Below are 11632 nucleotides of genomic sequence, written 5' to 3'. Positions count from 1 at the left end.
AGAGTCATGGGCGCCATACTCTCTACATTTTTTTCTGCTTTTTTTTCAATCTTTATTTGGAGGTAGGTAATTAATAATATGTCACACGCTTCATCTGACGACATGAAATTGAAGTCAACCAGGTGCGACCATAGTGATCACTATAATGCTGAAAAGATAAGCTCGTAGTGAGTCGATGCAAATATATAATTCTACGAAAAAAGAAAAACTTGGCACCTGGAATGTGCCAAGTTTTATGCAAGCAGCTGCATACTTTCTCGTTTTGGTAAAAAGTGATTTCAAGGTTTGTACGCATGCGCGGACTACGGCAAAGTCCTCCAAATTACTTCCACATATTACTGTCAAGTTCCTCAAAGTCAGGCAGTCGCTGTCGGCGACGTGTCAGCTGTTGCGACAAGTGGCGTGGAGCGATCAGTCAACCGCAACATGACACGTGGTTTGTTTCTGGCGCATTCTCACCTACACCAGTCTACTCGTGTGACTCAGTGCATTTATCATACACTGAGTTAACAAGTAGACCATAGCATTCATCAGTGTAATGTCTGTTAGGTATGCCACCTCAGCTGCTCTCCGCTGTCCACACTTCAATTAATAAAGCAAAAAAAAAAAAAAAAAAAAAAAGTTAAAAAGTAAATAAATTTGGGTTCTAACCTCACTCATTAACATATTTTGTTAATCTTTCAAACGATTCCTAAAATGATGCCCAGTTTACCACAAAGGATTTGGTTAGATTCTGAGTACTCCTTATGATCAATAATGGTTACACTCGTCTGAAATGTTCATTTTAAACAAACGATTAATGGCACTAAATATGCCAATCATTCTTTGTCAATCCCTCATCCACTCCAGATTTATCCCAAATCCACTGACACACGCACAAGATTTCTGAAGGAATTTTATTAAAAGAACTTTTTCTTTTTCTAATTTATGTTAACATGTGTTTTCAGAACTTAGCAGCGAAGACTGTACACTGGTGCTTTAAGGAAATTAAGCTTTTTCAAGAAGAGCAGTGGTGACTTCGGTATTGATACCACACTCTCCGGAGCCCCGCTTGATGTAGAAGTAGCCATTGAGCCCCCACCGACTGCCCCACGAGTTTTTGATCTTCCAATAAGGTTTCTGTTCGACAATTCCTTTTTCTACTCCAAATCCAACCATCAAAACGGCTGAAAAAATCCAATGAAATGCTTTTAGTTTAAAAAAATAAAACAGATGTTTATTTTTGCTTTCAACGAATTGTTCTGCATGCCAGGATTAAGAAGAAGACCTTGCATGAAGCCATACAACAAAACCAGCACACTCAAAAGGAAAGAAATTACTGTACACCAACAAGCAGGCACTAATTTTGACGGTAAATATACAGACTAGAAGCAGAAATTACCATGGTTAAGGTCGGTTTTGCTGCAGCCAAGCACAGGTCCGAAGACACCGCTGTGGTAGAACTGCAAGAGGGAAGCGTCCAGCGCTACCGACAAGGGTCCAGTCGCCATGAGAGCCACAGCGATCTCCGTCTCGTTCTGAAAACATGCGCGCGCAGCAGGAAGTCATGTTACTGAGCCTGTCATCAAAACACAAAGGATTTCATCGCTGATTTCTTCTAAATTAGATTCGCTATATTATTTAAAAGTCTCAAGCAACTGTTGATTAAATTACAAGTAGCATACTACGGTGAGTGTCAAACGACTACTACACTACACGACTACTTTCATAGTGTATGAAGAACACGATGACCAAAAAAAAAAAAAATGTATGGTGTGACCAGTTTAAAATATTTGTACTTCCTTTGCAAACGGAAGCTTTCGTACCAACCTGTGATACAGCCTGCCAGTCAGACACCCTGAGGCCGGGCACGAACCTAGAGGGGTTAATTCTGGCATTGCAGCTCTCGTTCTTCAGACAATATTCCGCTGGAGGTCCGCACAGAGTCCGGTTGTAGCCAGGCGCTGGGCATGGAAAGCAGCTCCCAGGTCCTCCTCCAATGCCACAACAGTATGGGTAATCTGTCCATGTCTGAATCCCACCCTGATGACGAAAATAAATCTGTTTTGAAAAACGGTCGAAGTTCAAATATTGCATTCTGAAGCTGTTTTAGGACCAAGAGTCAGATCACCCAGAGGTGAACTTGCGGATGATGTCATTGTGGTATCTGTAACCTATATCTATCTTCTACGTGTAGCTTGTTACAGACGTATAATTGTGTGGGTATGTCGATATATATATATAGTTATGTGGATAGATATATGTGTATGGATGTAGTTAGGTGGACAGGTATATGTGAATGCAAGTAGTTCTGTGGATATGTATTTTTGTATGTACGTAGTTAGGTGGATAGGTTTGTGTGTATGGATGTAGCTAGGTGGATTGATATGTGTACGTATGTAGCATAACCGGATGAATTCACCATGTCTTTGAGGCAAAAGACAGAGAAACACCACCTGACCCAAAAGTCAGTCTCACCATGTACTTGACCCAAAAGTCAGTCTCACAATATACTTGACCCAAAAGTCAGTCTCACCATATACTTGACCCAAAAATCAGTCTCACCATGTACTTGACCCAAAAGTCAATCTCACCAGAATCTTGATACAAGAATCAGACTTACTGCATTTTTGATGTACTGATACGCCAGGTATGGCCATCCTCCGAATACTCCACAGTCCGCTCGTCCTCTGATTTCAATTTAAAGAAAAAAAGTTGAGAGACTTTTATCAATCTTTCTAATATCACAAATATAGAAATACTATGTATGTGATAACTACTATGTTAGAATACAGCGTACCGTGCGGGGTCCTTGTTGGAGTCGCAGTCTACCACTTGCTCGACTGACAGGTTTGTGAGTGGCTTTCCTTGCATCGCCCATTGTCCCTCCAGGTTGCCAATAGTGCTATGCCAAGGAAGAAAATGTAAGAAGGAAATAAGCATGTTTCTATAGTGAACTTTCAAATATTTTATTCGAATTTTACAACAAAAAAGAGCTTGTGCTAACAATGGTATTTCTTGATAAATCAACCTACCTTTATTCATCCAACAGTTATATTTATCAGCATTACATAGCAACAACATGACAGTCAGAATGAGAGCCAGCTACCAGTTCCACTTCTCTATACTCATCCATGGTTGCATTTTACTCTTTGATATTTGTCAAGTATTATACTTTTTTCATATTTACCTGAAAGCCCAACAGGAACCTGCTGAACCTGACAATCAGAAAAAGGAGCAGAACAAAATTGTTTGGACATCTAATGATACTTCAAAATAAAGCTCCATCTAATCCTGTGCCACCTGACAAGACAAATAGTTCGTCAGATAAGTCATTCTTCGGGTAAACGATCGTGATACCAAGCACGAGATGCGAAATTCTTACTAACCTTCTGTCTTAAATACCATTGACTCAGGTAAAACTACATTTTAATTCTCACTTACCCTGGTCTTTGACTGAAGTTACCACGTTCTGATTGGTCCAGTCGAATGACTCGGGTATTGGGTCTGTTAGGGGTGGTACTCTCATGAACCTAAATATAGGTTGGTTGTTATTGATTATACATGTGTGCTAAAGTAAGTACTAAAAATTACTGAGTATGCTAAATACAAAACTCTTCAGTTAGAGAACAGACTGAAATGAGAAAATAAATATGACAACTCTTTACACGTCAATGGTGTCAAAGTATAGACTTTTTATAAACCACCCTCATTGAGCTCATTTAACTACATGTGTAAGGCCCACTACACGGGGAGAAAAAAAAAAAAAAAGGAGCAGAAGAGAGGTTAAGGGCTGAAGCCACATAGTCATGTGAAGCGTGTGTGTGTGTCTGATCACAAAGCCTGAACTGAAATAAAACTGAAAGCACTTCTGAAGACGACTGCAAAGACAACATGAGTAGTGGCACTCCGGTATAAGAACGCAAATTTTGTTTCTTTTTGATTTATTTGCTTTACTTTATTAACTTCTTTTTTCTCACGTCGTTCGTTTTAAAGGAGGTATTGGGGGTGGGGATGAGGATGGGGTAATAATATGGGAATGAAACAGCTATAGTGGGTAGTCAAAAACATACAAGTTCTGATGTAATTATTTTTAAAAAGATAATCATTACGCGAACACGCTACACACCTACACACACCCCTCTAATCATTATTACACAGTCTCATTTCACGCCTGTCCAATGTTAACTACACCTGTCAGGTGGATGAGTCGGTGGGTCTCGTGACGGCATCAGCACAGTTTTCCTGAACTCCTTTGGCGACAGGTCAGCAAATTTGTTAACAGCAAACATCGTCTGCCCCCTTGACACATCGAAAACCGACAGAAGAAGACATCACTGAACTAAACTATCAGCCGCTAAGCCTCTCAAGAGAGATTTTCTGTCTTAAAGGTTGTGTGTGAATGAGGCACAAAAGTACTCAAAACATTAGAATGTTACGAAGTATAAGAGACACACAGTCGAATCGTATTCCACACAAAAAAAAAAGAGACAACAGAGCATGAGTAGAATAGAGCACACAGAGAGAGAGAGATTGGACCAAAGGAGAAGGTGGAACTAACAGAGGTTGAATCTGATATCCCAACATTTGGAGATCGTACTCCCCTACCTGTGCAGTTTATTGAGTGTGTTGATATGGATCAGGTTGGAGAGAAAGACTTCAAAACGGGCATCGACTTCTTCCTGTGTTCTGTAATCCCGCTTGTATTCTGCTGTCCAGGACCTGGACAGGTTTTACCGGATTAAGATGCTTTATTTAATTAGAAAAAACCATCAGCAGCCATGTATCACAGTAATTTAGCTGCATTACACAATGTATGTATATGTTTCCCATGTGTATATAGCCCTCCCTCTATTTCTCTCGCTGTTATGGCTAAGCCCTGAAGGACAATATATCAATATCTACTATAAGCGGACGCTTGCCGACTGATGAAATTAATTTTCTTAACTGAATGTCAAAAAGGCTAAAAATCGTTAGCTCCTCATGTAAGCACCATGTACTCATAACTAAATTGGTGTACCTGAAAATAAGGTAGCAACTAATTAGTTCGATTACCTGTAGTTTATTGAAATAAGCTCAGTGCAGTTATCGTTTACTCAATGTCATGTTTTACCTGAACACTGAAAGTGCTTCTTTCCTATCTTCAGGGTACAGATGTATCCTGCAAAACAAAAACAAAACACACAAAACAAACAAACAAACAAACAAACAAACAAACAAACAAACAAACAAACAAACAAACAATCAAACAAATCACAAAAGACAGATTTTAATCAAAAGAAATGTATACCTTGCATCTCTCGTTAACGTGTTTTGTCTAAGAATTTTGATGCTGTTGTCTTTGATGTTTTTGTCGTTGTGTTACATGAGCGAGAAAGCACCACGTACAAGGTAAGGTAATACCGTAATGGTGCTACGTGATAAAGGAGCCACCACACATCTTTTCACGTGAAGATCATACGTAAAAGGTCTCCTCCAAAAGGTAAATAGGTGAGTTTGTCCCGAATACACACATGTATACATTCACTTGCTTGTGTACAGTCTAGTACAAGGCAAAAATAATGTGCAGCCTATAACGACTCATAAATTATAGTATCTCTTTTTGGCCTTCCCTTCCAAACTTTATTCCTCCTTCTTTCACACACACACAAAACTCTCTGTGGCGGTCTGGTGGCAAAACAGTTAGCGCCTGTTACCAATTTAGCGAAAATGGGCTGTCCTTGGTTCAGGTCTCGGTGTTCTTTTTCTTGGTATCTGCTCACAGAACTGGCTGCTTTGCCATGATATATTGCCTTAGTTGCTGGCTTCGTCTCTCTATGTGCAAGTGTGCGTTTTTCTCTCTCCCTGTTTGTGTGTGTGTGCAAGAGAGAAAACGAGATAAGAGAGAGGCGGTGAGCTATCATAACAGACTCTAACAGAACCACTGACTAGCGGCTTGTTACAACATAAAGACCGTTATTTACACTCGCTGTCTTCCCTGCTGCCTCGACCATGTGCACCACCAGGCCCGTTCTTAGCCCCCGCGGGACCCGAGGCAAAGGGCATGTGCGGGGCCCTCACGCCACGATCACACGGTTTTGGTTGTGATCTAAAGTCACTTTTTTCCTCAGGGATATCTCGTCTTTTATAATTGACAGCACGCTGCATACACATTACAACATAAGCCTACGATTAATTTAAAAGCGCGGGGCCCCTTGAAGCGCGGGGCCCTAGGCAGATGCCTCGTCCGCCTGCCCCTAAGCACGGCCCTGTGCACCACTATGCGACTTACGTCAGCAGGCTTTGCAGTCTGCATTCCATCTGTTTCATTACTCACCCATTTGCCAGAGGTCCACAGATGGAGACCAGTATAAAGCCAGTCAGCAACAGAGGAATTCGCATTTTCACCATCTACGTTCTCAATAACTAATCTGTTATTTTCCACAGTGTAAAGAAGCAACACTAGTATGTCTCAGAGTTTGGGAAAAGATGATGTATTGCCTTCCTTTATCGCGATTTTAACCTGTTTAGCCAGTTCCACATTGTGTAAATTCCCACAAAAGATAAAAGTGACCTGATTACATGCAACTGTTGTAATCCTTGTAATATGTCATCTGTAAAGCATCATGAAGCTTTAAAAAAAAACCACACACACACAAGAAAAGTAAACTGCTGCGGTTGAAATGTCTTGGGCTGTTTATGCCAATTTTCCAAATTGTTTACTGATTGCTTCTTGTAATAAGAGCGACGTCCTAAATTGAAGCTTAGACTGTGAAGACATGAGTCAATGACGACGACGACGACGACGACGACGACGATTAGAACAAGAGAGGAAAAGATAGAGGTGGGATTCTGAAAAAAAGAAAGGAGAGGATGGTGGTAGACGATTTAGCTGATAAACAGTTGCGCATGAGGCTCCGGCCGGTTCCACTACTGCAGACTCTACATGCGCTTCTAGCACGAGAGGCAGAAAGAAAGTCCGATAATTTTTTTATATCTCTCTAAATACGCTTTGATTTCAACTTCAAAAGAAACATAAAATCTCTTTCGTACAAGTTGTCTACAAGCTGCATTCTCTGGTCAGCTTAAGTCTAATCAAGTGAAAAGTTTAGCTGGTTTCAGTTGAAAACAAGAAAGACAACGCTGGCATAAATTGAGTTTAATTTTTGTTCGCAGTAGCGCCCCTTTAATAGGAGAGGTAGCACTTCCGCTTTGTATGAGAGAGTAGTGTCCTTAGTTTCGAAGGATGCCACAAGAACACAAACCTTCACCTACCCCGGAAAGAGCGGTGCAAGGCTTTGCCTTGTATCTTGCATCCTCCGTAGGTTTTGGTATGTTTCTCTTGTCTCTGATTTTTACCAGACTGACAGAGGTGTCGTCCGTGTTAATGTGTATATGCATTCGTGCGTCCACACGACAAATGCACAATGTTATAATGTACTTATATATGCTGCTACTATTTGCAGGTCTTTACATTGTTTGGTCTTACATACCAGACTCTTGGTTCAAGGCAGTTGGGTTAACGTATTGGCCACAGAAGTGAGTATAAATTTTCATTTACTACTCATTTTCTTCATTTAAGTAGTTTAAAGTTAGTTTTGTTAATTTCCCTACATTATTATATGATAGCACTTACTTTCAAAACATAATGTTAATTTTTTTTTTGCCAAATCAGAAAATATTCTATACACTCTCCCTATCATATCTCACGTTACTCTTTTCTTTTGTATGCTTATAATGATATTTGGGTTCTTCAGAAGCATTGTATATTATGCCATTATGAGTGTTAGGGTACAGATAATGTAGCAGCTTTACAATTAGTTGTAATCTTTGATCTGTCGAGTTTTCATAACATACACTTAGAAGTACTTATTATCAGTTATAATTTATTTTTAATTGTATAAACTGAAGGAACTATTTTATAATATAAAAGCTTTAATGAGATAAAAGATGCAGATGTTAACATATTTAAGGCTTAACAAAAGCAACTGTGTTTCTTGGTAAAGGGAGAAAAAGCAAACAATTCTCTTGTATATATCTGAATTATATCTTTACTCATTCTATTGATTGGTGCTATAGCCATTGTCTTGATTGCTTGACATGATATATTTCCTTCCAAGATAAATGGTATTTTTTCAGGACCCTTAACAATGCTGTTTGACTTACTTTGTACTATACGTAGGTACTGGGCAGTTGCTGTACCTGTCTACCTGTGTACCCTTTTATTGTTAGGGTATCTTGTTTATTTGGGACTTATCTTCATCAACACTCCACCACTTAGCTCTGTTACCACAATCACAGGTGAGTTGAATTCATCGTACATTACTGTCATCTTATTAAATATTTTTAGTATCACACGCTTTCAGTGCTAATGATCATGATGATGGTGATAGTTTGAATGCTGTTTTTCTTTAATCTTTCTATAAATTTGACTGGTTTTTTTGTACATCACTATAACTAATCAAGTTTGTAATTAAGATTTACATTCATTCATTAAGTTAGGTTATTACATGTGTTTCTGAACTGTTGCAGATGGACATGCAAACTATGACATCCCAGAATATTTGCCTTCTGATGCCATTCCCCCTCTCTGTGACCTTGACATTACAGAGGTCAACAGACTGTTGTACACAGATACATGACCCTGGTTCAGTTTAGGAATGTGTTGAGTTGGAAGTAGCAGTTGAGAATGGTGCGTGTTTAGATGAGATGAGGTGCATATGTGTGAGAGAACAAACAAGCAAGCGAATGAGTGAAAACACATGCTTAAAGATATGTGGATATGTATAAATATTGCTCAGATCTTCTAAAAAGACAAATATGTTCATGCCCTGTTGCCTTTATATGTATTGATTCAAAAACTGTATCAAACGACTTTAATCTTGTATTAATCAAATTTAGCAATCATGTTTTCATAACCTTTCTGTTGCAAAAGCTCCAGATAAAAATAAAGAACTTGAAAAGATGCAGAATTGCATCAATTCCGTTAGGTAAATTTCATAAATTGTTTGCATCATTGATTCATTGTTCGCTTTTAATCTTATCAATTTTTTCCACTTTTCTTAATGGCATGTCTTCTAAACAAGGTACTTAAAAGCTGTCAAAAATATTTTCAAATACTTTACTTGAAGATTCTTCTAAATGACACAAATGGAGAACCAGTTGTAACCAGTTTTTGTCTGTATTCTTTGTGATGAACATTTAACTTTTTTTTAACTTCTGTTGCATAACTTGTTAATTCTTTTTGAGAAGCTGCAAAATCAAAAGACATTGGAGAGAGAGAGGAAATTGTATATGTACTTGTGCATGTGTAGTGCACATTTTTGCATGCATTAATTGGGTGACCAAAATTCATGCTTTAATTGTTGTTGAAGATACCTGTAATAAATTGTTATAACTATTTTTGGCCATCAATATTTTGTATTGTTACATATATAGGTCTGTGTATGCATGAGAGTGTCGACAGGAGAGGAAGGCAGGATACATTAATATGTATATACATCAGGGGTCTCAAACTCAATTTACCCGGGGGCCACTGGAGGCAGAGTCTGGATGAGGCCGGGCCGCATCAGGTTTTCCACAAGAAAAGCTCTTACAAAAACATTCCAATGTTATCAAATGTCTTATTTTTTCATCTTATTTTTGTGTTAAAAAATAAAAATAAATTAACAAATTCATAAGAAAAAATAAATCAATTAGTAATAAATGAATAAATTGAAAATGAAAATATAATAATAATACAGCAGATATAGAAGACTGAAGAAAATATAGTTGCTGACCAGAGAAATGTAATTATTATTATTCAGATTCAAATGTCTGTATTAGCATTTCTGTAACATTTAACTTTCTGAACATGAATGGAACATTGAACATAAACTGTTTTGAACATGGTTTCTTCTGCCTACTTCTTGCTGCTAGAGGTCTGGCAGCGCTTACTCTCGCCTAGCCGAGCCACATTTGGCTTAAGGGAGGAAGCAGTTGAGACCCTCAGTACGGCTTGAAGATGCTCATCAGTAAGTCTGGATCTGTACTTGGACTTATTGAAGTTCAAGGTAGAGAAGAGCTTTTCGCACAAGTATGTGCTCCCAAAAAGACACATGGTCCGCTTGAACATTCGGGAAAGCTCAGGGAAGCTAGGGGGCAATTCTCTCAAAAATTGCCCGAGCTTGTCTGCTTTTCCACTCACCTCCCTGAACTTGGCTTTGAGTTCAGAGTTGCACTGCAGGTCAATGAGCTCCATTTGAAGCACAGGAGGAGCATCTTGTACATAAAAGGAGTAGGGGTCCTCAAAAATTTGAAATGTGGTTCTGTGCGTCTTGAAGTCTGCAAATCTGTGATCGAATTCCTCCTGTAGCTTCAAAATGACATCCACATACTCTTCACCACTGAACGGTGTGCCTGCATCCATGAGTGCCTTGCATGCTGGGAAATGGCAAAGGTCTGCCTGAGAAAGCTTTTCATAACATAAGTTTTGTAGAGAATGCTCTCACGTTGTCATAGGCAGCACTGACAAGTTGCCCCTGACCTTGTAGCTTCTTGTTCAGTACGTTAAGCTCATGTGTCATATCAACCAAAAAAGCTAAGTCCATGAGCCATTTTGGATCACTTAGCACAGGAACAGCAACCCCATCTTTCTCCATGAAGGCTTTCACTTCGGCTCTCAACTCAAAAAATCTCTTCAATATGTTTCCCCTGCTGAGCCAACGTACCTCGGTGAAGCAGAGTACATCCCCATATTCTGACTCCATTTCCTCTAAAAAAGCACGAAACCTTCTGTGCTTTAAGCCCCTGGATCTGATTTGGTTGATACATTTCACAACGAAAGACATCACATTGTCAAACTTCAGGCATTTGCTGCAAAGGGCATGCTGATGAATAATGCAGTGCAGAGCAATGGCCTCCTCCACACCTTCCTCTTCCAGTTTGTTTGTTTGTTGTTTTTTTTTTGAACAAGTGCCACCAGTCCTCCCTGTCATTGATGGCGCTCCATCAGTTGTTATTCCAACAAACCTCCTCCAAGGCAAACCGGCATTCTCAATGGCATCACACAGCTGGTGAAATATCTCCTGAGCTGTGGTCTGGCCATGCATTGGAATCACTGTGAGCAACTCCTCTATGACTTCAAAAGTGTCATCAACACCGCGGACAAAGACTGCGAGTTGGGCAGTGTCGGTGATGTCTGTGGTCTCATCAAGAGCGACTGAGTATACAATATGAAATAATATATATGAAACATTTTGCTTTCTCACACAGTTGATCATAAATGTCACTTGACAGGTCAGAAATGCGCTCTGCTACGGTGTTGGCAGAAAGGCTGATGTTGCTAAACTGACCTTTCTTTTCTGGAGAGACAATACTTGCAGCCTGTAATGTGCACATTTTGAAAAATTCACCTTCTTTGAATGGCTTTCCTGCTTTAGCAATCATCTCACTAACCACGTAGCTAGCTTCGACTGCTGCGTCATTCTCTTTGGTTGCTTTCTTAAAGAAATTTTGTTGCCTCAGTAGATGTGTTTTAAGATTAGCAACCCGGCTGACTCTCATCTCCCTGGTATTTTGCATACTCCTCAGCATGTCTAGTTGTGTAATGACGTTTCAAATTGTATTCTTTGTGCACTGCAACTTTCTCTGTGCAAATAAGACACGTTGGGCTGCCTCTGTGGGAGCGAGAGAG

The 11632-nt window shown here is 39.4% G+C and overlaps 2 protein-coding genes across 2 annotated transcripts; one reads left to right on the top strand and one right to left on the bottom strand.

Moving 5' to 3' along the window:
* Positions 1-860: 860 nt before the first annotated feature.
* Positions 861-6499, bottom strand: LOC112557236 (cathepsin L-like). The gene is made up of 11 exons (XM_025226976.1): positions 6296-6499; positions 5093-5140; positions 4588-4701; positions 4174-4281; positions 3424-3512; positions 3170-3197; positions 2780-2884; positions 2603-2669; positions 1810-2022; positions 1382-1517; positions 861-1166 (listed from the first exon to the last, which is right to left on the bottom strand). The coding sequence occupies exons 1-11, from the start codon at positions 6367-6369 to the stop codon at positions 988-990; spliced, it is 1161 nt and encodes a 386-aa protein (XP_025082761.1). The 5' UTR covers positions 6370-6499; the 3' UTR covers positions 861-987.
* Positions 6500-7131: 632 nt separating this feature from the next.
* LOC112556960 (phosphatidylinositol N-acetylglucosaminyltransferase subunit P-like) lies at positions 7132-9372 on the top strand. The gene is made up of 4 exons (XM_025226465.1): positions 7132-7289; positions 7425-7497; positions 8141-8259; positions 8491-9372. Exons 1-4 carry the CDS (start codon positions 7205-7207, stop codon positions 8598-8600), a joined length of 387 nt encoding a protein of 128 aa, XP_025082250.1. The 5' UTR covers positions 7132-7204; the 3' UTR covers positions 8601-9372.
* The last annotated feature ends 2260 nt before the right edge of the window (positions 9373-11632 follow it).

Source organism: Pomacea canaliculata, linkage group LG2 (assembly GCF_003073045.1).
Source record: "Pomacea canaliculata isolate SZHN2017 linkage group LG2, ASM307304v1, whole genome shotgun sequence".
NCBI classification, from domain to species: Eukaryota; Metazoa; Mollusca; class Gastropoda; order Architaenioglossa; family Ampullariidae; genus Pomacea; species Pomacea canaliculata.
This window is presented reverse-complemented; position numbering and strand designations above follow the sequence as displayed.

Excerpts from the sequence above, each read along its gene's own strand:
- LOC112557236 (XM_025226976.1), bottom strand. The coding sequence starts at position 6,369 with ATGGTGAAAATGCGAATTCCTCTGTTGCTGACTGGCTTTATACTGGTC. Across the intron at positions 2,885-3,169 it reads GGTTCCTGTTGGGCTTTCAG|CACTATTGGCAACCTGGAGG; the intron begins GTAAATATGAAA and ends TCCTTGGCATAG. Across the intron at positions 2,023-2,602 it reads ATCAGTACATCAAAAATGCA|GGTGGGATTCAGACATGGAC; the intron begins GTAAGTCTGATT and ends TTTCGTCATCAG.
- LOC112556960 (XM_025226465.1), top strand. The coding sequence starts at position 7,205 with ATGCCACAAGAACACAAACCTTCACCTACCCCGGAAAGAGCGGTGCAA. Across the intron at positions 7,290-7,424 it reads TGCATCCTCCGTAGGTTTTG|GTCTTTACATTGTTTGGTCT; the intron begins GTATGTTTCTCT and ends TACTATTTGCAG. Across the intron at positions 8,260-8,490 it reads CTCTGTTACCACAATCACAG|ATGGACATGCAAACTATGAC; the intron begins GTGAGTTGAATT and ends GAACTGTTGCAG.